This window comes from Cupressus sempervirens, chromosome 5 (assembly GCF_028749045.1).
Source record: "Cupressus sempervirens isolate cs-2001-9-10 chromosome 5, ASM2874904v1, whole genome shotgun sequence".
In the NCBI taxonomy this organism is placed as follows: Eukaryota; Viridiplantae; Streptophyta; class Pinopsida; order Cupressales; family Cupressaceae; genus Cupressus; species Cupressus sempervirens.
In genome coordinates, this window is record NC_143122.1 from 160,142,097 (window position 1) to 160,168,389 (window position 26,293).

General features: G+C 33.3%; 1 protein-coding gene across 4 annotated transcripts in view; it reads left to right on the forward strand.

Annotated features, from left to right (window-relative positions):
* The window catches only part of LOC149554923 (beta-galactosidase 1-like), a 404,510-nt gene that overhangs the window by 68,016 nt on the left and 310,201 nt on the right, over nt 1-26,293 (forward strand). For all 4 annotated transcript variants that reach the window (XM_089828928.1, XM_089828927.1, XM_089828926.1 and 1 more), the window contains exon 7: nt 21,709-21,803. In XM_089828928.1, the coding sequence (XP_089685054.1) occupies nt 21,709-21,803 (95 nt within the window). The remainder of the gene's footprint in view (nt 1-21,708; nt 21,804-26,293) is intronic.

The following is a 26,293-nucleotide window of genomic DNA, read 5'->3' on the forward strand; positions in this document are numbered from 1 at the left end:
TTCTCCACTATAACTCTCTACATAAGTCTATATGCACAAGTTCTAATACTTCTTTAGAATGATAGTTCTTTCTTTTAAAACTAGTCTTTCCCATCTTACCAATTTGGCAATTTTTGTATAGACCCTTATCAAGTTTCTTCAAACTAGGAATACCTCTTACTCTTTTATGTTTTCTTATCTTGACCAGATTATCAAATTTTACATGACATAAATAATTTTGTGCTACAACCATCTTTCTTCTACTTGAGCAATAAAACATGAACTTTCACTGAGATCAAGATAAAATAGATTACCTTTTGTTTGCTTTCTAGATCCAACCAAATTTCCTTTTTCATCCAGTATTTTGGCCTTTTCATCCATGAATTCTACCTTGAATCCAATGTTATTAAACTATGTCACACTTAGTAGATTATTCTTTAGTCCTTCAACCCAATAAGCATTATCACATACAAGTTCATTAGTCAAAGAGATACATCCTCTTCCTTTTATGTTACAAGGTTCATTGTTTCCAAATCTCACACTACCACCATCATAATATTCCATGTGTTCAAATTTTGTTTTGTCTCCAGTCATATGATGTGAGTAGCCACTGTCAATAATCCATGTATCATTTTTGCTAACATGAGAGATAAGTGCCACCTCATCTCTTTTCATCATCAAATTCATCTTTTACAATAATATATACCATTTCATCTTCACTGTTATCAGAATCTTTAGCCATGAAACAAGATTTCTTACCTTTGTCCTTGTAGCTATTGAATTCCTTCTTGCCTTTGTACTTATTGTGTTTCTTTCTATCCTTTTTTTTCTCTATTTGGATACCTAGCAGCAATGTGACCAATTCCTTCACAAGAAAAGTATATCAGAGGAATCTTGCCTTTGTACTTTCCTCTACCTTTGGAGTATTTACGTGCAATTAGGGCTTCAACAACTTTGAGATCACTGTCAGAACTTTTTTTTTGTTTCTTCTTCACTTCCTTATTTATTGGCCTTTCATTTCTTACTCTTTTTCTTGAGTGAGAGTTTGGCTTCAAATGTAGACTCAATACCTTTGGAACTAGGAACATGGTTATCATAGTTATCCAATTCAAAAGATATCAATCTTCCAACTAGAGCATCCAAATTTATATTGCTATTTGGGTCACATCTCATTTCTTGAATAGAAAACACTCTAATTGCATAAATAGAAAGAAGAGAGTACCTTTCTTACAACTATTTTTTCATCAATGTCTCCTCCAAATGCTTTGATTGTGCTCATACTTTCTTTGATTCTTTCAACATATTTTGCAATTTTTTCATCTTACCTCATTTTCATCTTATCAAATTGACCTCTGAGACTTTCTACTTTGGTTCTTCTTACATTGTCCTCTCCTCCATATATGTCTTTCAGTTTGGTCCACATTGCATGAGTTGTTTTGAAATCTTTTACTTCATCAAATTCAGCATAACTAAGAGCAAATGCAATATCAATCATCATGATGTTATGATTCTTCTTTTTATTAATGTCTTCAACTGATAATGTTCCAGTAGGAGTCTTGTATTCAACATCAAGATATTTACAACTTGAATCATTTATAGTCACCAAATTTAATCTCATAAGTCCTTTCCATGCTCCAAAATTATCTCTATTCAACTTGGGAATCTCTCTTCTATAAGACATCTTGATCTTTAGCTTACATCCTTGAAACCTTCTCTACAAGAACCAAAACCTCTTATACAAATTGTTGGAAATATAACACGAGTAATTGAGAGGGGGGAGGTGAATTAGTTACTACAAAAATAAATCTTAGATCCCTTAGATGTTAGTATAAAACAATTATGTGAAAGCTTAACTCTGTTGATGCTCAGCAAACAAAGAAATACTATAACTCAGTAAGTACTGAATATGCTCAATAAACACTTATCATGAAATTCTTAAGATTTTATCCATGATTTCCATTGCTTTAACTTAGTTATAAACACATAAAATAAATAGCATGAACACATTTGACACCAAGATTTAACATGGAAACCCAATTTGAGAAAAATCACCAATTGCAACTAGTTACTATTTTTCACTCTTTTGAAGTGAGCCCTGTTAGTAGCCAACCCTATTAAAGATTACAAAACACACTATTAGGTGTGACCTTTTTAGAAGATTTAATCATCCTATTAGGACTAGCCTTGTTAGAGGTCTTTAGACAATTCAATAGAACTACCACCTTGTTAGAGGATTTACAAATAGTTGTTATGCCAATCCTGTTAAGAGATTTAGATCACTGCTGCAATGGTTAAGAGAGTAACAATGACATGACCTGATTTGGATGCAACTAAATTTCTGATTACAAATCTCACTTATGGCTTGTACTTGATCCTTCCTGATTGAATATATCTTTTTCATCTTCTCAAGGATATTCTGCTTATCCTTCTAATTCGCTTCTTCTTAGCATCATCAAATCTTCAATTATCTTCCATGCATTCACATACTTCACACTTTCACACCTTCTAATACTTAACTTGACCTTTTATTTATATCTTTCATATTGTCCTGTCATCTCAAATACAACTTAGAATAATTAATATTCATTTTCTCAATCAGCTAGAACGAATAGATAAATCAATTAAACTCAATATGCCAAAATAAGAAAATCCTTCATCAATCGACCCTACTCGATAGACACTAACTCAAAAATGATTTTATTGTGTTAACCAAGTGAAGCTTGGTCAAAAATGCATACTTGCTAAGTTCCTTTGGTAATCACGTGAGCTCAATTAGCACTGGTTCCATTCAACATTTCCTTCATTAACCAATTTAGCTTAGTTAACACTCAACTTTTGCAAACTTTCCTTTGACACTCGAGTGAACTCAGTAGACACTACCTTCTAAACTAAACAAACTCTGGAGCACTTGGTATCCAAAAAAAATTGTCTTCAATTCCTAAGAGAGCTTGGCATACACTGGCTAGTAATGATATGACATTTTGAATAACATCAAAGAAAATACACAATTAATCAATTGTTCCAAGAGGACCAAGCAGAGAGAGAAAAGAGGGAGCAAAACCCAAGGGAGAGTAAGTGAATAGAATAACAAACTAGAGTAAAAAAATGAACAATATTATCTCAGATAGAAATAGAGAAAGAGTATCAGTTTATGCAAATCTACTCAATAGGAGAACAATTTTGATACAGAGTACTAAACTGAACTGAATAATCAACTCAAGAGGAGTTATGAAATTTTGAGGTATGACTGATAAGTCATGTGTTGCAAAATTTTGACATTTTGAGATTTTTTTACAAAAATTGAATAGATATTCATGTTATACTCATAAGGATAAGATCATTAATGAATGACCAAGTGTTTTTGACACTCATTTTAGAAGGGGAGATTGTTAATCTCATATTGGTTTTGACAAGTGAGTGTCTATACACTTAAGTTACTTAGTTGATGCCGAACAAGTAACATATGTTGAGCACAACATATAAGTTAGTGCATGTTGAGTAAATAGTGAGTGCCAAGTCACTCATGTACCGAGTCATTCAAGTGTCAACTAGACAATATGTGTCAAGTGATTTAGGTGCCAAGCAAGCAGTGCATGCCAAGTCATTCAGATGCTAAGTGACAGTATTGAAGTCACAGTTACTGCCTAGTACTAGGGACTTTAGATGTTGAGTAACACAATTTTGACATAGTTGTTTGTATTGGAACAAACTATTATGTAAACCATTTTAAGATGACTTAAGGATTGATTTATGGTCATTTGTTGATAAGGATGAATTTCAAGTATGAATCCCTATGTATTACATACATCCAATCAGAAAAAGGGAAGGTTTAAGAGGCAATATGGGTAAATCACATCTATTGATTCATACCTAATCCTAAGTCACCTAGGTCTTTGTAAGGAGGAAAAACCCTAAATGTTACTTGGAGAGATAAGAGTAGAGGAGAGTTTGCATGCGCAAATAGGACATTCATGGTGAACAAAGTATTATGAATTGAGTTTCATTTTAGAATCAATTAAAGGAGAACAAAGGAAGGAAATAGTGGATAGTAGAGAGACATCTAATCAGAAAGGATCAAGTACACATCAATATAGAGGTTATCTAGCATCAAGAAATAGAGTGTTAATAGAAGGATTTTTGTTGAGAAATTCTAACAAGTGAATTAGTTAAATCTCTTAACATAGTAGTCCTAACAAGATGTGTTGAAATCCTCTAACAAGGTGCTTACTTAATTGTGAGTTAAAGTCCTTTAATCAGGCACACTTCTAACAAGGTGTTGAAATTCTTTAATAAGGTAAGACCTAAAAATCTTTTTAAGCTTTTAATAGGGTAGACTTTCATAGGGTAGATCATGTTTCATGATCAAACATTGTAACCTTCATTAGATATATTTTATTACTACAGTAGTGAAGATTTATGTGTGTCATCCCCACCCCAATTTTACATTCTCATTGGAGGGTTTTTGGGTAATCATATCTTGTGTCATATATGTGTGAATTCTTACTTGTTTAACATACTTTAGATGTATATGATTTATATGGAATTTCAATTTACTTGTTGAATTATGAGATGGATGTATGGTGAATGTTTTTATGGGTAAAAGTTTGAAGCACTGATTCCCCCCCACCCCTACTCTCAGAGTTAACCTTTCCTATTGTAATTCCAATAGACGAATAGCTCTTTGATGGATGATTAATACAAAATGGAGCAAATGAGAGTGCTTATAAAGGATTTGGGATACGATTTCTCCCACTAGTTAATAGGGTAACAAAATTAATGTTTCGGATAAACCCCAACACAAGGGTTGAGGGGGGACCCAAAATAGGTCCTAGGGGAGGGATGCACTACATCACTAACCTAGGTTAGGGATGCATTACATCCCTAACCTTGGATAGGGGCATAATTATTTCCTTATTGAGGGCTCTAGAAAGCTTTGGCATTGCCCTAGGGTCTGAAAACAAGCATTGCCTTTGGGAAGTTCTCTATAGATCTTGAGAAAATCCTTTTTTTGATCTATAGAATAGGAATACCAAGGAGGATCTATTAAATCCTATCCTTATTGTTAGCTCTAATTGATCTTATATGTGAAAGAGTCATATTAGTTTTTATGTTGTCACTAAGGTCAAGCCTTAATTGGTGAGACAATATTCTAATTTAGTAGAGTACCATATAATTTTATTGATGAACAGAATTTGAAAGAAGTATGATGGTGAAAGAGTTGATAAGTATTGGTATTCAATGGGTACTTGAATGAGTTGGACTATGATGGTATACTATGGGTTTGATTATTTTATAATCATGTAATGTTGTGATTAGTTCATAATCATTTGATTGGTGAATGAAAGAATGTAGTATTAATCAAGCCTCTATAGTTGTCATTGAGCACCTAGCAAAGAAGACTTAAATTTTAGTGTTAAACAAGAAATTTCAGTATCAAGCAAGTAATTTCATTGTTAATAAAGTGATGTATTTCCCAAGTAAAGTTTTACTTAGTGAAGAAAAAAATAAAAGATTAATCTAAGGCCTACTTTGGATAAAATCAAGAATGCTTGATAAATTCAAAGGATAAATTCAAATTTGGTTATAAGATCTAAGGATGAAGGAATATAATGAATATTTGATGAAGGAGGTTTAACAAAATAGAGATGAGCACAAAGTTCAAGAAAATTTTATATTCTGAGTGACTAAATTCATTGAATGTTAGTTCTACAATTGTGATTAAGATCAAAAATATGGAAGGAACTAGAAATGCAAAAGTTTACTATTTAAGTTAATGAACGAGACTAATTTTGGTTGTTGATATTTTGGATGATGTGTTGATTGTGTGAGAATTATTGTTCAAGGAGAAGAAAGAGCAGCAAGATGAACTAAGCATAACATAATTGCAAAGATCAAGCAAAGGAAGTGCTAAGTGTTTAAATCAGATAGACATAGATTAGAAGGAAGAAACCAATTGAAGTAGATATCTAAACAAGAAAGGTAGTGTTAAAACTAATAGATCACTTAATTATTGTTTTCTTGCCATTGTACTAGATAAAATCTCTTCACCAAGTGGACCTAAAAAGTCTTTGAAATCCTATATGGAAGCATTATTAGTGATGTTTTTAAGTCCTTTAGAACTGGTCTCTCTTTAGTAATGACAATGAATAATTAGGCCTAGATGAGCTTTGGTTAAACTCCTCTAACTAGTTCACACTAAAAATGTGCATTTAACCTTTAACAAGGTTGGCTCCTAATAGAGCTCACTTCATAAGAGTGAAATTTTTAGGTTGTCAATTCCTAGGTGGTTTTTCCCTATACATGGTTTCCATGCTAAATATCTGTGTCAAATGTGTGAATTTTTATGTGTTATAAAATTTATTTTCATGTTATTTGTTTGATGTTATAACTTAGTATAAGCTAGCTTATTACTTTGATACTCAGTATAAATAAGAACTGTGAGACAAAAGTTTCAAGCAAAGAAGTTATAAGTTTGATTTGATAAGTTGAATGTCATTTTGGAGTTATTTTTGAGAAATCTTATAAATTTTGAATTGGTGCTAAAGTATTTGAAAGGTCTATAGGGTAATTGGATATAATAGATTCACCCCCCTAGTTATCTAACATTTGTTCTATCTAAGAGGAATACAAAGTAATAAGGATAAGTGGATATAATAGATTAACCCCCTAATTATCATTACTCAATTTAAGTACTTCCAATTTAAGATAATACATTTTTCAACTTGACTTTCAAACTATGTAACTTAACCTTCTTGGTGTATTTGGATTTTTCATATAGTGCTTCCAACTTTTCCAAATCTCATGTAAAAAATCAAGATCCTTAACCTCTCTAAACTTTACCTATGATATTTTATTCATTAAATATTATATATCAACCATTTTACAAAAAGCTTTCTTCCTTTCAACTTCTATACTTGATTCTAATTCATTTTTTATCTTGATATCTTCTTTAATCTTTGTAATCAACCAACATTCAATCCCTATGTAGATCATATGATTCCTTATGTTGTTCTTCCAATTTTATAGTTCATACCATCATACTTAGGACTATCTTTCCTATGACTCCCCATTCTAGATCTCCTCAAGTATTTAAGATTTCCTCTCAAAGAGGATTGCAAGCTCTAACACATATGTTAGTAATAACAATCATTACACTACAGATGGGAAATTGAACAATTTGTGTATTATATTTACAAAGAATTTACTTCTCTATCAAATAACCAAGAAAATATTTACAAAGAAAAATAAGGGCTTGGAGATATAAGCGTACATCATAAGACATAAGATTTGTGTTCTTGAGGAAAAACCTATTAAGGGAAAAGCCCAATGGCTATCATACACACAAGATAATGCACTAATATGAAAATATACATGTTAGGAGACTTGAGTATATTATGATTTGATACAAAGCATTTAGTACATTAATCCCCATTAAAAGACAAGTCCTTGCTAAAGGAAAAAAAACCAAGTTGAAAGGATCACAAGCCTATTATGATTTGATGAGAATAAAGGCCATCTATCTAAGAACACTACTAAAAGGGTGAAGGTTAAAATAACCTTATAAGGGACACATTTTTCGAAAAATAAAGGTTAAACCCACCTTTGATGAATTAAAATGAAGAAAAAAAATCATTTCCCTTATAGTTTTGTTGAAGTATACAAGGAATAATCATAGATTCCTCTCATACCTTTATCATAGTATCTAACTAAACCTTTAGCTTTTCTTTGATATCTAGTATAAAGTCTCACATTTATATAATCCATATTCTATAACCATGACATACATTACAAAAAAGGAATTGTGTTCCTATATACAAGTTACAACAAGAAATTAGGTCAACATGTTATGACTTCTCCAATGCACAAATGATTACATCAATTAATGCTAAGGTTGATAGAAAACTTATTACAAGTCTATAAAAATTACAAATATAAAGAAACATGTCACAATCCATGATCAATGATTGCTAGTCCATAATACACACTACACCATCTAGTTAGCTCCCAAAAGCATTTATCTGAGTGCCAAACACTAGAGATTAATGTAGCATGAACAAAATGAACCACAAATTTTGAAGAATGCTCTAATCTAAATATTCTATGATACATAATTCTTGCACACAAAAATCCCAACATGGCAACAACTTATGTTAAAAATGCATTATTCACCTATGGTGTAATTCTATGTCATTGGCTTGCAACCAATCTTCACCAAAACAAGTGTAACTCTCTCATATCAACCCATAAAGATATGTGATTATAGAAATGAGGTCTAAAATCACTTTAAAACATATGTCCAAGCTTACATACTCAAGAACCTTGTACATTGTTTGTATTGCTTTGTCTAATAGCCTATAACATAAAGAATCATAGTTTGTCAAACTCATCACTGAAACATATGAAAATATGTTGAAATCTGTGATAAAACCTGAATGTCAATATCCCACACTAATACACTTGGTAACAAATTGCAACAGTAGTGCTGTTGCAGTTTTTCTGTCACAACCCTATCGTCGTCGCAATTACAACAGTAGACCATGCAATTGCGACGATGACAGGGTTGTGATGAAAAAATTGCAACGGCATTGCCGTTGCAATTTGGTACCAAATATATTAGTGCCAATATCCAAAAATCTCTCCCATCATAAAAAAAAAAGAGGCTTAGTTTTGGTTGATCCATCAAGGAAACCAACCGTTTTTAAAGATTCATCCTTGTCATAGACAACTCACAACATGAGGGAGATGCCATGTTTTATGAGATAGCTTATTCTTGGGCTTAGCTAGGGTAAACTCCATGATAATATTCACTAACAAGGGGGAAATACTAAGGTTGGTTTCATAATAAGAGATAATAAAGGCTAGTGTGTATGAATTATATACAAAATTTAAACACCTAGCGGGTATGTTTTTACAAATAGAAATATATTAAAGACATGGATATAGAAAGAGATTTGCAAGTTTGCAAAGTTTGTAAATGCTAGATTTAGAATTAAAAGTTAAATCCATGCATATAAAATATTAGGATTCTTGAAGCTCTTGGAATACAAGAATAACCATGCATATAGGGAGGAAAACCGCATAGCATGCTTTCTAGCTAATATGGGTATTTCTAAAGACAAGATGATTATAAATATCATTAGAGAGGTGGCTAGAGAAAAATGTGATTATATAATCTGATAGGTTTGAAAAAAGGAAGGTGGTGAATTCTCCTCCCTTGAGATTAAGGATATGAGGAGCGATATTTTTGGTTCATTCCTCTAGGTTAGTATGATATACTAGATCAAACTTGACTGACAAGAGAAGACATATCTCAACATGTGAACTATAATTTTATTTTTTTTCTAATTTCTATGATGAGATATGAAATGGCTAAGGTTTGGCTACCCTAATATATTTGAAATGTTATTTCTCAACCCTAAAGTTACAAGTTAAAAAGTGGCCAACAAGAATTTATTTGGTTCTTCTTAGTGGATGATTGGAATTAACTTGCTTTAGGCTTCAATGCCTCATCCAAGTAGCCTCAATTTTTTTTCCTTCTCATCTAAACACATTGTTCATGTTTTGAGGATTGCAAGGCCTTATCTTTAACAAAGAGATAGTGAATATATCCAAAATGATATACGAGGACAAGATATTATTCTAGTGGTTCTTTCCTGCTCAAGTGGTATGACTCTTGTGATGTATGGCCAAGCATTTTGATACTTGATGTAGATGTGGAACTAAGTCTCTACAGTAAGACCATAACTTGTTAGATAACTAGTAAGTGAATAAGTTATTCTTAGGTTCTTGATAACTTTTTCAAAAAATTAACAACTTTAACTTTCAATTCACAAGCTCAATAATAGATCAAAATTCACAATCATATTCAATTCAATCTTTATCAGTAAATTACCAGCTTATATATTGAGTATCATAATAAACTTTAAACTGCATTAACCTTATGTATATACCGAGTTGCAACATGAAATATAATGAACATTTTGACACAAGTATTTTTAATTTGGAAACCCTATTAAGGGAAAAATCACCCGAGACTAGTAATTCAAAAATTTCACTCTTCTAAAGTGGGCACAGTTAGGAGCTAACCTAGTTAAAGGTTACATGTACATTGTTAATGTAATCTATTAGGGGATTTACACCAAAGATAATGTAGACTAAATATTACATCTCAATATGAATGACATGGTCAAGAGGACTTACAATCATTCAATGGAATGTCACCATACAAATGGATTTACCAATAAGATTGTTAAGTCCACTTGGTTAAGATATTTTATGTTGTAATGACTAGAGAGAAATAGTGAGATGATATGATAAATAATGCAACTAAATTTGTTGTTTTAGATCCCCATTTTTTTCATTCTTTTTCCTCTATTCTTACTCTTTCTTCCTTTTGGCATATCCACTCACATACACATTAACTTCACAATTCACTTGCTAGATTTCATAAAGTTGCTCAGCTTCGATCACCCCTTAGCTATCAATTACAACATCAACTTGATCAACAACCATAACATCTTGTTTATCCCTTAAATAGACAACTTATTTCCTCTTCACAAGATTCCTCAATGTTTAGCTTCCTAATCACAACCATTCAATCATCATCCAGCTTGGTTACATTAATCTAAACACTTGGGTATCATGCTTTCTCCTTGAACTTTGAGCTCCTTTTCAAATAATTAAATATCTATCATCAGATCTTCTTTGAATTTTTCCATCTATAGATCTTTAAAAAAACTTCATCCTTATCTTAGAAACTTCTCAATCAATCCATATTTTCATCTAATGCCAAACTTCAATTTTATCTTCTATAATTTTTTCTTCTTTCCCTACTTCAATTAACACTACACTCACTTGGTCAATACTAAGTTTTGTTAACATTTTTCTTTCTCAATTAATGCAATTCATCCTTCACTTAATTCACATGTGCTCAGTGACTATTACTTCTTTATTTATCGACATCATTGTCTAACTCAGTGAAACTCGTTGTTTATTTGTCTTTCCACTTCATAACTTCTTTCCTTCTTTACTAAGCAACATAACTTTCTTATACATGATCTCAACACTTAATCAAACCATGTAAAACAATCAAACTAATATTATATTGTCAAATTCTAACTCATCAAGTTCCCATTGAAATTCACATACTTATCAACACTTTCTTCCATTAGAATGTTTACAAATTCTCGTCATCAATCAACACTACAACGTTCAGAGGATTTGGCACTTTACTGAATTAGCATAAAGTCTCACCATTTCAGGCTTGTTATCAATGAAAACATAACTTATATGACTATTTCACATACATTATTTCCCTTATCTTCCATATTATCAGTTGGAGCTAGCATAGCTATCTATTCCACTTATTGGATGAGGAAGCTAAAGATACAATCATTAAGGTTCTGGGTGTTGATTTCTAATCTAATAGAGATTTTATAAAAGATTCAATACCCTTGTAGTTCAAGTTCTTGGTTACACATTATGGGGTCTAAGAGTGGTAGGTAAAACTTTTAGGAAAAAGATTTATACATATAGGATCAAAAAGTTGATTGTGTTCCAATTGTGTTAGATTCAAAAATAACATTGGGATGTTTATATCTAAGTAGTGCAAGTAAAAATATAAAATTTCAAAAGGCCTAGAGCACATGCACAAGGGGATCAAAGAAGGGAAATAATGTTCAATGATATTTTGTCTTTTATGAAAAATAATGAAGAATTGATAATAATGAAGGATAAATTCTCATAAGTTCATTTTATCTAGACTTTAACTCCCACAAATACACTTATCAAATTATTTATATATGTGTGTGTGTATATACGTATGTATATATATGCATATCTATGTATATATACATACATATATATGTACATACATACATGCATATATATGTATGTGTGTGTGTATATGTGTGTGTGTATGCATGTACGTATGTACGTACGTACGTATGTATGTATGTATGCATGCATATATACATACATATATATGTGTGTGTATATGCATACATACATACATATGTATGTATGTATGTATATATGTATATATACTTATATATGTGTGGCTATGTGTGTATATACACGTATGCTTATATTGTATATGTCTTTATATATGTATTCATATATGTATATATTCATACATATATGTAATGTATATATTATATATTTAATATTATTATATTATATATATCTTTATATTTATTATTTTATTCTATTCTATGTTTTATTTTAAATAATTTAATTTTTAAGATGTTAGAAAACCAAAGTAAATGTTATTTATTTGAATATATTTATAGAATGAAATAATAAATAACTTTTTTTTTCTATTAGATATAAGAGTTTCAAAAAATACAAAGCAACCAAAGTACCACCACAAAAATCAACAAGGAGGCCAAGCCTCACTAAGGAAGAACAGTATTAGTTGTACAACAAAACAAAAAGAGGAGAGGAAGGCCTATCTAACTAAGAACATCATAGTAATTGACCACCCAAGTAGTCCAACCTAAGGAATCCTCCATCCAAATGATGCTTTTATGGTCTTGAACATGCATCAACTTGAATAATCCTTCTTTCCTAGCATTCACTTTCTTACTGATTTCTCTGTTCATCTTAATGCAAGCTTGCTCAAAATCTTGTAGATCGTCCAAGGTTCTACGCCATTGGTATCCATGCTTCAACTCATAGTAGAAAAAAGCAACATGCCCATCATGAAGGAACCTTTTCATCTTGTCCCACTCAATCGGCATAGTTCATGCAGGAGCATCCAGAGGTATAAGGGCAATCCTGTGTCACCCAAAAAAAATGTACTTAGACTTAGTTTCTGTTTCAAGTGTTTTCATTTTTGGATACCTATTTGGGTCAAATAAAGGTTCCAACTCCCACAATTCCACTATCAGTATTCTAGGATAGAGTATTTGAACACCTTGGGATACATGTAAATGCCAAAAAAATAGGAGTATGTAATTGAGCCATCATTTTGGTGAACCAAGAGCTATAAATTGGCTAGATGAATGTAATTGTAATTTAGAACATTCCAGAAAAAGAATCAGGTCAAAAGGCCCCACGGTTTGAAAGTTATCACAATTTTTTGGGTTTTGGAGACCTCCTAAGAATGCTTTAAAGTCAGGTTAGGGGCATGAAATGACCTTGAAAAGGGTTGAAAAATGGGGAATGAGCAAATTTTTCTGTAGGGCTATTGAGCACTTCAAGAGCTTTTCGAAAATGTAAATAGTTTGTCAATCTGAGCTACGGTTCAAAAGTTATACCTTCCAGAAGTTTGGTTACCATTTCTGGATTCTTCTAGATTTGCGTTGACTTCTAATGCAGCTTCTGGAGCCTTCTATTTGGTTGGTGGATGCCAACTAGCACTTTCTAGAATGTATTCCTAGTCCTTAACCTTCTGGGGTCTATTTAAGGAAATTTTTGGCATTGTAAAAGGCAGTTCGGACTGGAGTTTGAGAGGAGGTACTAAAAGGAGAAATTATCTCTAGATTTATGCTATTGTAAGCCCATAGGGCATGTTTTGAATTCTATTTTCTCTTTATTGGATGTATTAGCTTATTTACAAAGTTAATCAAATTTCTCTTTCCTATTGTGTCCATTCTGTGCTTGGGTTGAGTCCCCATCAAGTGGTATTAGAGCTGGTTTTCCTGAGTGTGTAGACAGAGCGCCGACTGTGAGGCAATTTGCACTAGGACTGTGTGGTTGTGGGTTTGAGTTAAGAAGATGCCTCCATGAAGAGAGCATGGTGGAAGGGCCAAAGCTATTAATCTTGAGGAGGTTAGAGCCCTCCAAAGCCAAGTACAAGCATTGCAGGAGGAGCTCCATAGAGGAACAAATGTTGCCGCAGGTGACGACAGTGAGGATGACAATGAAGAAGAAGAAATTGGACCAGAAGGGGAATTTGATGAGGAAGTTTTGAATCAGGTAGAGGAAAGGCTTTTTACAGCCATTACTAAGTTTTGGAAAAGACCTACAATTGATGTGGGTTTATTTTCAGGAAATCTAAAACCAGATGAGTTAATTGACTAGATCAATGAACTGGAAGAATACTTTGACTATGAGGATATCAGGGATCCAGATAGGGTTAAGTTTGCAAAGGCCAAACTGAAAAGCCATGCCAAAATTTGGTCGCAAGATTTTCAATTGGAAAGAAATAGAAGAGGAAAGGAGAAGATCACAAGGTGGGATCACATGGTGGACAAATTGAAGAAGCAGTTCATTCTTGTGGACTACGAGCTTGATTTGTTTAAGAAGATGCATGGGCTAAAGCAAGCAGGAAGATCAATCCAAGAATATATAGAGGAGTTTTATTGACTTTTGATTAGAGTAGGGCATATAGAAGCAAATAAGGAGAAGGTTTCTTGTTATATTAGTGGGTTGGGACCTAGCATCCAGGAGGAATTAAGTCTGGTAAGGATGACCAGCATTGAAGAGGCATACCAGTTTGCCCTACGAGTCAAAGAGAAGCTGAACAAAAGGTTTGAAGGGAGACAAAGAGGGTGTAGTCAAGGAGGAAGGGGTAGTGGTAGGTCATCTAGAGGTCATAATGAAACCCAAAAGAAGAATGAAGATGTGGGTACTAGCAAGAACCAGAGGAATGAGGGTTTCAACCACTCCCGTGATCAAGACTTTGGAAATCAGAGAGGAAGAGGTAGAGGATGTGGAAAAGGAAGAGGAGGCTTCCATGGTACCTATTTCCATTGTAATGAAGAAGGTCATTGTGCCTTTGAATTCCCTCAATGACAAGGAAGGACAGATAGGAGAGCTGAGGGTCAAGCTAGGGTTGCTCATGTGGATGAGGATGCACAATCATCACATTCAGAGGATGCAGAAAGAAGAGAGACTTTAGTAAATGAAAGGGTCTTACTAAGTGGTGAGATTGAACTAGGACAAAGGAAGAGTTTATTCTATACCCGGTGCAAATGTGAGGAAATATTTTGTGATGTGATCATTGATGGTGGTAGCACTGATAACTTGGCATCAGAGGAGATGGTCTCTAAGCTGAAGCTCAAGAGGGAGAAACATCCCCAGCCCTATCAGATTGCTTGGGTGAAAGATGATCATAAGGTCTTGGTAAGTGAACAATGTTTAGTGAAATCCAAAATTGGGAGTTACCATGATGAAGTTCTTCGTGATGTTATTCCAATGGATGTTTGTCATCTATTGTTGGGTAGACCATGGTAGTTTGATAGACATGCAGTACATGATGGACATGCAAACACATACTCTCTAACAAAGGATGGAATTTTTCACAAACTGAAGCCCATGAAAAAGGAAGGCAAAAAGGTATGTAGCAATGCTAGCATTCATCTTGTTGATGGAAGGAAGTTTTTAGATCGCATGAAACATTAGTGTATGTGCTATGCTTTGATTCCTAGGAAAGATAAAGAAGGTAGTAGTGAAATACCACTTAAAGTTTCAAATTTACTAGGGGAGTTTGGAGATATTATCTCTGATAATGTTCCAGAAGGAATGCCACCAGTAAGGCAAATCAGTCATCAGATAGATTTAATCCCAGGAGTTAGTTTTCCTAACAAGGCTGCTCACAGGATGACTCCTACTAAAACTGAGGAGCTAAACAGACAAGTTCAAGAGCTATTGAGGAAGGGCTTGGTTCGAGAGAGCCTGAGTCCATGTGTAGTACCTACAGTACTGGCACCAAAGAAGGATGGAGAGTGGAGGATGTGTACAGACTCTCGAGCTATAAATAGGATAACCATCAAGTATCAGTTTCCTTTGCCAAGAATGGATGATCTTATGGACTGCTTGAGTGGAGCTCAGTACTTCACAAAGATAGATCTCAAGAGTGGTTATCACCAGATAAGGATTCAAGAAGGAGATGAGTGAAAAACAACCTTCAAGAGCAAGGAGGGTCTTTATGAGTGGTAGTCATGCCCTTTGGATTGAGGAATGCCCCAAGCACCTTCATGCGACTTATGAATGAGGTGCTTAAGAAGTTCTTGAGAAAATTTGTTATTGTCTATTTGGATGATATTTTAATTTTCAGCAAGACTTTGGAAGAACATTTATTGCATATTTGTAGTGTCCTTGAAAGGTTAAGGGAAGAGAAACTGTTAATTAATCTGAAGAAGTGTATCTTTGCAAAAAGGGAGTTAGTCTATTTGGGGTTTGTTATATCACCTAAAGGTCTCAAAATGGATCTAGAGAAGGTAAAAGCCATCTTGGAATGGCCTACTCCAAGGTCTGCTACTGAGGTAAGATCATTTCATGGTCTAGTTAGTTTTTACAGGAATTTTATTAATAATTTCAGTGGCATATGGGCACCCCTAGCTGACACAATAAGAGGGGATAGAAAAGAGTTCAAATGGACTACAACAGCTAGGAGAAGTTTTGAATTACTAAAGAAAAGATTGATAGAATAGCCTGTGTTGGCACTTCCAGATTTTAGAAAGGTGTTTTAAGTGGATTGTGATGCTAGTGGTAGCAGTATTGGGGCTATATTAAGCCAAGAAGGTAAGCCTATTGCATATTTTAGTGAAAAATTGAATGATACAAAGAAGAAGTATTATGTTTATGATCAAGAGTTTTATGCAATAGTTCAGGCCTTAAAGAAATGGAGGCATTATTTATTGCCAAAGGAATTTGTTTTGTATACTGATCACCAGTCATTATAGTACCTAAATAGCCAAGGTAAATTGAATTAGAGGAATATGAAGTGGGTAGAGTTCTTGCAGAGCTATACATTTGTGTTGAAGCATAGAAGTGGAAAATCTAACAGGGTTGCAGATGCACTAAGCAGGAGATAGTTGTTGCTTATAGTAATGCAGGTTGAAGTAGTTGGGTTTGATGAACTCAAGAATTTGTACTCTGAGGATCCTAATTTTGCTGAAGCATGGAAAGCTTGTAAAGAGCCTATTGTTGTAGATAGAACTAAGTGGTTAGACTATTTGATTCAGGATGGTATGTTATTCAAGGGCAGTCAATTATGCATTCCAAGGAGTTCCATGAGGGAAAATCTAATTAAGGAGAAACACAGTGGAGGGATGGCAGGACATTTTGGTTGAGATAAGACCATTTCCATTCTTAGAGAACATTATTTTTGGCATCAAATTTCACAAGATGTTGAGAAGTTTGTATAGAGTTTCCAGGTTTGTCAAGTTGCTAAGGGATTTAGCCACAATATTGGACTATATCAGCCATTGCCTATTCCATCAAAGCCATGGGAGGACATAAGTATGGATTTTGTTCTTGGATTTCCAAAGACACAAAGGGGTAATGACTCAATATTTGTGGTGGTTGATAGATTCTCCAAAATGGTACATTTCATTCCATGCCACAAAACTCATGATGTTGTCCATATTGCAGACTTTTTTTTTAAAGAGGTGGTAAACTGCATGGTCTTCCAAGGAGTATAGTTTCTGATAGAGATACTAAATTTGTGGGGTATTTCTGGAGAACATTGTGGAAAAATTTGAGAACAGACTTGAAATTCAGTTCCACACATCACCCACAAATTGATGGCCAAACAAAAGTGGTAAACAGAAGTCTGGGAAATTTGCTGAGATGTTTAGTTGGGGATAAGCCCAAGGAATGGGATTTGATTCTACCACAAGAAGAGTTTGCTTACAATAACTCTATAAATAGGAGTACAAGTAAATCACTATTCCAAATTGTATATGGAAGTAGCCCAAGGACTGCACCAGAATTGAGGAAGATAGATCAAGGGGAGAGGACAAGTGCTGAATCTAAGGAATTTGCTAAACATATCAAGTGTCTAGATGAGGAGGTTCAAGCACACATTACCAAGATGAATCAAGAGTATAAAACTAGGGCTGATCAAAGGTGAAGACATAAAGAATTCCAAGTAGGGGATCTAGTCATGGTACACTTAAGAAAAGAAAGATTTCCAGTCAGTACTTACAACAAGCTGAAAATGAAGAAATTTGGCCCTTGCAAAATTTTGAAGAAACATGACTCAGGAAATGCATATGAGGTGGAGCTACCAGATTGTATTCACATTTCTCCTATTTTCAACATTGCAAACCTAACAGAGTATCATGATGATGGTGCAGATGAGGAGCTGATGTTAGAGCCATGTCTAATTCCTGCTTCTAAGAAGGAGGAGATAGAAGACATTCTAGATCATCATGTGGGTAGGAGTACAAGAAATAGGAAATATGAAGAGTATTTGGTCAAGTGGAAAGGATGGCCAATAGAGGACTCAACTTGGATTTCAGTAGCTGAGGTTTTCCATTTGGGATTTCCTCTACCATTCATAAAGTGATAGGGTCACTTTTCAATCTACCCTGGGTGTCTGATGCAGGAGCATCCAGAGGTATAAGGGCAATCCTGTATCACCCAAAAAAAATGTACTTAGACTTAGTTTTTGTTTCATGTGTTTTCATTTTTGGATACCCATTTGGGTCAAATAAAGGTTCCAACTCCCACAGTTCCACTATCAGTATTCTAAGATAGAGTATTTGAACACCTCGGGATATGTATAAATGCCAGAAAAATAGGAGTATGTAATTGAGCCATCATTTTGGTGAACTAGGAGGTATAAATTGGCTAGATGAATGTAATTGTAATTTAGAGCATTCCAAAAAAAGAATCAAGTCAAAAGGCCCCATGGTTTGAAAGTTATCGCAGTTTTTCAAGTTTTGGAGACCTCCTAAGAATGCTTTAAAGTTAGGTTAGGGGCATTAAATGACCTCAAAAAGGGCTGAAAAATGGGGGACGAGCAAAGCTGGTCTATAGGGCTATAGAGCGCTTTGAGATCTTTTCAAAAATGTAAATAGTTCGTCAATCAGAGCTACGGTTCAAAAGTTATGCCTCCCAAAAGTTCAGTTACCATTTTTGGATTCTTCTAGATTTGTGTTGACTTCTAACGCAGCTTCTGGAGCCTTCTATTTGGTCAGTGGATGCCAACTAGCACTTTTTAGAATGTATTCCTAGTCCTTGACCCTTCGGAGTCTATTTAAGGACATTTCTGGCATTGTAAAAGGCAGTTCGGAGTGGAGTTTGAGAGGAGGTACTGAAAGGAGAAATTATCTCTAGAATTATGCTATTGTAAGCCCATAGGGCATGTTTTGAAGTCTATTTTCTCTTTATTTGATGTATTAGCTTATTTACAAAGTTAATAAAATTTCCCTTTCCTGTTATGTCCATTTTGAGCTTGGGTTGAGTCCCCATCAATAGTAGCCTACACCTATAAAGAAATTTTAAAATAATTGAGTTTTCGAAAAAAATTCAGTAAGATCCCTCGGCTTACCTTGGTACCTTTCCTCATTCCTACACTTCCAGATCTACTAGAGAATTTTAGATGACAATATATTCCAAAATAAATTGGTATCTTTAGGAAGACCATTAATATGACCAATGATAATATCAAGAATATTAACATCAATAGGACAAACAATGCCAAACATTCTCCATATTTCTTTAGCAAAAGTACAATCTACAAGAATATGTCTACCAGTTTCAAGAACTCTGCATAAATTACAAATATCAGAATTAGATAAATCTCTCTTAATAGGTAGCTTGTCCAACATGACTAACCATCCAAAGCATCTAATTTTAGGGTCAACAGAATTCTTCCACAAGATATCAAAGTATTTTTTCCAAACACCAGCATCATAAGAAGAGTATCAAATAGCATTGACATGATCAATAATATCCATATTACAATCAAGGATTCTATATATATTCTTGGCCTTAAGCAGATTCGTGACAACTCCACCAGGCCAGTTACATTTAAGGTGCCTTTGAGAATCAACATGGCATATAGTGGGAAGACCATTAATATCTTGCACAATCATGTTATAAGTTCTTTTATGGGAATCAAGGATATCGTATTTATTTTTAAACTCATCCCAAGGAGTGATTTGATTCTGCTCAAAGAGGTCTATGAACTATTTAATACCTTTCTTAGCCCACAGTCTAGTAGAACAGAAGTAGAATATTAATAAATAAATACATATAAATATTAAATTAAATTATTTAAAAATTGTATACTTAAAAATATTAAATACTATGATTAAAATAATTATATGTATAAGATGTTAATATATAAATAAACAATATAAGTTAAATAACTTATTTTTATTTTTATTTTAGTTATGTAAGAGATTCAGTTTATGAATAATTATTATATTTAAGAATTTTTTATAAAAATTTATTTTTAAAATTATAATTTATAAAGTTTTTATAATTTAGATTAATACTTGTAATGGTATGAATTGTGGCGATACATTTACTAGACTTAATTCAAATAAGAAACCAAAGATGTGGACAGAGAATTGGACTAGGTGGTATGCATTTTTAAAAAAAATTTTAAATTAAAAATTTATGACTTAAATTATTAAAAGATTATAGAATTGGACTTATATGGGTGATTAATATATTTGGACAATACTTTTAAAGTGAGACATATATTCAGGCAATTAGAGACCATTTTAGATTTGATTATGATACTTTGAACATTATTAAAAATGATCATTATTGGCATAAGATAAGATTGAAATAAGGACAATGTAGTGAAGATTTAGAATATAAACTTTTAAGCCTTAATTGTCTTAAGCAATAAAAAGTCTAAAGAATCATTGTTATATATACATGTATGATTTAGTTGTTATTCACAACTTAAACAATACAATGTAAGATCTTATGGGAAATCTTAGGCTATAGTCTTTATTACTTTCTAACTGTAAATAATGGTAAGTGAGTTTTCACAATCTATAAAAAAATTTCCAATTTTGTTTCTCGGTTGTGAAGGATTTTTTGGATTTTTTCATCAACATTTAAGATCACACTTGTGATCCATCATTGTTTGTCCTTCTGCTTTCTCTCTTTCATCCTAATGATAGATTACCCAATGTAATTTTAACATCAAGATGTTCTTCCACAATCACTTTCAAAAATAGTAGTTGAAAAATTGTTGTAAATATCTTTAAAAACATCCTTACCTTCTTTAGACTTGTCCAATAGTTTGGATTGTCTGAATTACATGATGTTCACTATGTGATATACCTATAGGCTACTTTTTTTTTGATGAATAGTCCCTTCTTGTTAATAAAAATATAAAGTTGCATATTTTCTCATAAGTGCATTTTATCTAGACTTTAACTCCCACAAATACACTTATCAAATTTTATATATGTGTGTGTATGTGTGTATGTGTATATATATACATATACATATATATACATACATACATACATATATGTTTGTGTGTATGTATACAAATATATATATGTATGTATGTATACATACATACATATATGTGTGTGTGTGTGTGTGTGTGTGTGTGTGTGTGTGTGTGTCTTTATATGTATGTATGTATATATTCATATATATATGTAATGTATATATTATATATATCTTTATATTTATTATTTTATTCTATTCTATGTTTTATTTTAAATAATTTAATTTCTAAGAAGCTAGAAAACTAAAGTAAATATTATTTATTTGAATATATTTATAGAATGAAATAATAAATAACTTCAATAAAAAGTAGAATAAAAATAAATAAATACATATAAATATTAAATTTAATTATTTAAAAATTGTGTGCTTTGAAATATTAAATACTATGAGTAAAATAATTATATGTATAAAATGTTATTATATAAATAAACAATATATGTTAAATAAATAATTTTATTTTAGTTATGTAAGAGATTTCGTTTATGAATAATTATTATATTTATGAATTGTTTATAAAAGCTTATTTTTTAAATTATAATTTATTAAAGTTTTTTATATTTTCAGATCAATACTTGTAATGGTATGTATTGTGGCGATACATTTACTGGACCTAATTCAAATAAGAAACCAAGGATGTGGACAGAGAATTGGACTGGGTGGTATGCATTTTTTTAAAGTTTTTTAAATTAAAAATTTATGTTTTAAATTATTAAAAGATTATAAAATTGGAGCTATATGGGTGATTAATATATTTGGACAATTTTTTTTTAAAGTGATAGATAATTGTGGCAATTAAAGACCATTTTAGATATGACTATGACAGTTTAAACATTAAAAAATATCATTATTGACATAAGATAAGATTGAAATAAGGACAATGTAGTGAAAATTTAGAACATAAACTCTTAAGCCTTAATTGTTTTAAGCAATAAAAGGTCTAAAGAATTATTGTTATAAATACATGTATGATTTAGATCTCGTTCACAACTTAAACAATACAATGTAAGATCTTATGGAAAATCTTAGGCTATAGTCTTTATTATTTCTAACTATTCTTAGATTGTTATAAATAATAGTGAGTGAGTTTTCACAATCTATAATATTTTTTCCAATTTTGTTTCTTGATTGTGAAGGATTTTGTGGATTTTTTCATCAATATTTAAGATCACCTCTGTGATCCATCATTGTTTGTCCTTTTACTTTCTCACTTTCATCCCGATGATAGATTACCCTATGTAATTTGACCACCAAGATGTTCTTACACAATCACTTTCAAAAATAGTAGTTGAAAAATTATTGTAAATATCTTTTAAACCATTCTTTCCTTCTTTAGACTTGTCCAATTGTTTGGATTGTCTTAATTACATGATGTTCACTATCTAATATACCTATAAGCTACTTTTTTTGATGAATAGTCCCTTCCTATTAATAAAAATATAAAGTTACATATTTACAAAAAAAGATGTTAGGGGACACAAAGGTCACCCCTGCAAGAGTTCAAATGGCCAATGGCTGGACACTTACCTATTCATCAAAAAAACATATAAACAACCCCCAGGCTACAAGTGCAGTGCCAGTTGAGGGGGGAGCATGATCGTCATGACCACATACATTAATGGGGTTAGTGGGGGGCTCAGGAGGAGCCCACCCATCAACGACATCATCATTCTTCTCTTTCCCTTTATCTCCCTTTCACCTAGGAGGTGAGATCACCAAGTCCAACTAGGGGAAAAACCACTTAGGATCTGTACTGGAAGGAGGCCATGCAAAAGAAAGAGAAATAGGGGAGCCACAAGGGACTAGCTAGAACCATGCCTTAGGGGAGGAGAAACCAAGTGTTGATGACCTCCAAAACCACCATTGGGCAAGTGACAAGGAGGTTATGACCTAGGGATGTGGGAGCAATAGGCTAAAGACTTGCAACCTTGCTAACAACTACAGGGAGGTGTACGATCTCTAGAAATAAAATCAGACGACACCCCAACCACCATACAGGAAGCATTCCCACAATAAGTTAAGAGCTCCTATAGGTAGGCCACCTCCACAAACACTTTAGAAGTTTGTACTTGTATTTGCATTATTACATTATTGCAAACACAAGGTTTATAATACATAGAAACTTTTATATCAAGAAAGCTTAGAGAAAACACTACATCATTTATGTCCTTCCATAGAAAGAGAAAACTATTCATTCTAAAAGAATTCCAAATATGAGAATACTTATAGGGGAACCTAAGTAAATCCCCTAGCAAGATCATATGCTAAGAAAAAGCTTATGGATAGAAAGGCTTGAAAAAGACATGAATCCAATGCCAGTACTACTAGGTACGTCTATAAAATGATAAAAATATGCAAAAACATCTTAGGATACCCATAAAAAGGGCATCTATGGTTTGGGACACCCAAATTCCTAATCCAAGGGCCCAAAGGAAACCCTTGGAACAGGATGCACCAAGAAAAGTGTGCAATCTTCATCTCAGTAATAGCTTTCCAAACAGTAGCAAACCTATGACTCCAAGTCTTCTTAGAAGAATACAAATGCCAATGTTGGTTGAGCATATCCATCATAGGTAGATGAGAAACCAACCAATGATAACCCAACTTGGGTTTATAACTAGTCATAGGAGTGGTAGTATACCACTTCCAATCCTACCACGAATATTTAACAGACTAAATACCTAGCTTGTGTAACATATGCAGGGACACCATAGAAACTAGAAGATCAAATGGTTTCCAATCTAGATAGGAAAGATGAAATTGCATGTACATATCTTCTAATGAGGAAAGGCTAATGGTGACTTTAAAGAAAAAGATTTTTAGGATTTCTAATGCCACATTTGGAAAAACATGGTGCACTGGCCCTCTAAACTATTTCAAAAGGGATCCACTGAATAGTAAACAAGGGAGACCATAGTAAATTATGTTTTTCATAAAGAGGCCATCTCTAAACTCATCCCTAGCCTAGCAAAGCCAAATATTAATGGCTTCCCAAGATTTTCAAATGCTCTTAGCAAAAAAGATCCCTGAATTTGAGTAGTTTTGGGGGTGACTAAAAGGGTTTGAAAACTAGTCCCCTTCTAGGAAGGCTAAATGATTGGAAAGCCTAAAGAGATACAGTGTCACAAAAGAATTTTCCAGGCTTCATTGCCAAAGAGGGCATAGATGACCCACTTGACACAAAGGGAAATCTTGTGCTTTTGGGTAGAAAGAAAGTTGAGGTCCCCAAACTCCTTAGGTAGACAAAAAAAGTCCTATGCCACCCTATTGAAACCATGGTGGGAGGCATCTACATTCTAGAGAAAGTCACACAACAAGCTCTCAAGCTTGAGGAGAGAGGCTTTCAAAGGCACCTGAGGAGAGGGATAATAAACATAACTAGAAACCAACACTTTGGAGAAAATCTAAAATTTGCCAGCCAATGAAAGCGATTTGGTAATCTAGTATTCTAGCTTCTTCTGAATCCTAGCCAAGACCACATTCCAAAGCATGGGAAGCTTGAAAGGAAAAAGGTATACCAATAAATTGAAACACCTCCCCACATTGAATCCATTTCCATTGAAATTGGGGAAACCAAGGAGGACCAAGAAAGAAGGATTGTCTATAACACATAGTCTTGTGCCATTGAATAGCTAAGCCAAAGGCAAGGAAAAAATTATCCTTGTAATGCCCCATCTAAAGATCCTTGGAACACAAGATAAAACATGCATTAAATAATTTATTTTTATAGATAAGTTTCTTAACAACAACATAAAATAATTTGTGTGGTTCCACAATGCACACCCCATTTTCTGATAGAAATGGGGCCCCCTACTTTTTTTGACCTTTTGGAGCCCTAGTCTAGGGTTCGAGTCCTTTTGAAGTCTTACTTAGTGCCCTAGTTCATGTCTAGGTCTTGACTAAGAAACCTAGTGGTTGAGAAATTATATTTTTAAAGGAATAAGTCTTTTTAAAGATTTTGGCGCACCAAGCTCACCTCCCTAGGTGTGCTAGTGTGCCAAAACTTGAGAATTCGCAATTTATGCATCACATTTGTACAACCCCAAAGGTAATGAGGGACTATATAAATGGGGAGGGGGTCTTTTCATATTCTTCATAATTCTTGCACCTTGCATTAGTTCAAGTTGCACCACCGTAGCACATAAGGTGCGAAACTCCTCACTCGCTCCCCTCCTTGCTCCACTTGACAACCTACACAAGGACACAGATGCAAAACATTAAAAAAATTATGGTTCACATCAGCATACCTCCTTGGGTGTGCAGATACACACCAATCTCAATAACTGAAACTTAAAAAGCTTAAAAAATAAGAAATCCTACCCTAAGTTGGGTGTGCATTAGCGCACCTACCTGGGTGTGTTGATGTGCACCCAAATTCCTCTATAAAACAAAAGAAACTTTAAAAAAGATAAGGAACACACCTTACAATAGCTACACATTTGCACAACTACCCATGTGTGCTAATACACACCTATTTTAGGTTTAAAAACTTAAAAAAGAAGATAGCCACACCCATTTCTAACATAGGCATATTAGGTACACCTGTCAGGTGTGCCATATTGTTTTTTATCACCTTAGAGGTTAAAATTGATTTTTTTCATGTTTTCAAGCAAAATGGTTTTTCAAGTTTTGTATGAATTAGTGTTAGGGTCTAAATTAATCAAACTCTCTTCAATTCTAAACTAATGGGCATCCTTTTGTGTAGATACAATGACATCTTCATCAACTTCCCTTGGCAAGAAAATGACACTTAAATCAGTAGTGTTTAAGTTCGAGGGTGTTCCATAAAAATTAAGGTTTTAGGATGACAACTCATAGATTAGAGATATAGATTTGGGACATACAAATTTGGGAGAATTCTTGAAGATATGCAATAATCTAACTAAGAGGTCCTAGATGATCTTTGCACTCATTCAATCAAGACTTGTCAATGCAGCATCACACCCAGTGTCAGTGTAGTCTTTAGAACTTATTGTGACACTTGTAGAACATTTTTTCCTTGAGGAGAGGGTTGTAAAGAGCATAATGGGAGAGATAATTCTAGATCTTTGACCCATGAACATCAAGAAAGTGTTCCATCTCTTGAGGGCAGACCAATTCATTAGGTTGACCTATGAACAACCAGAAAGATGGTTATAGGAACATATTGAAG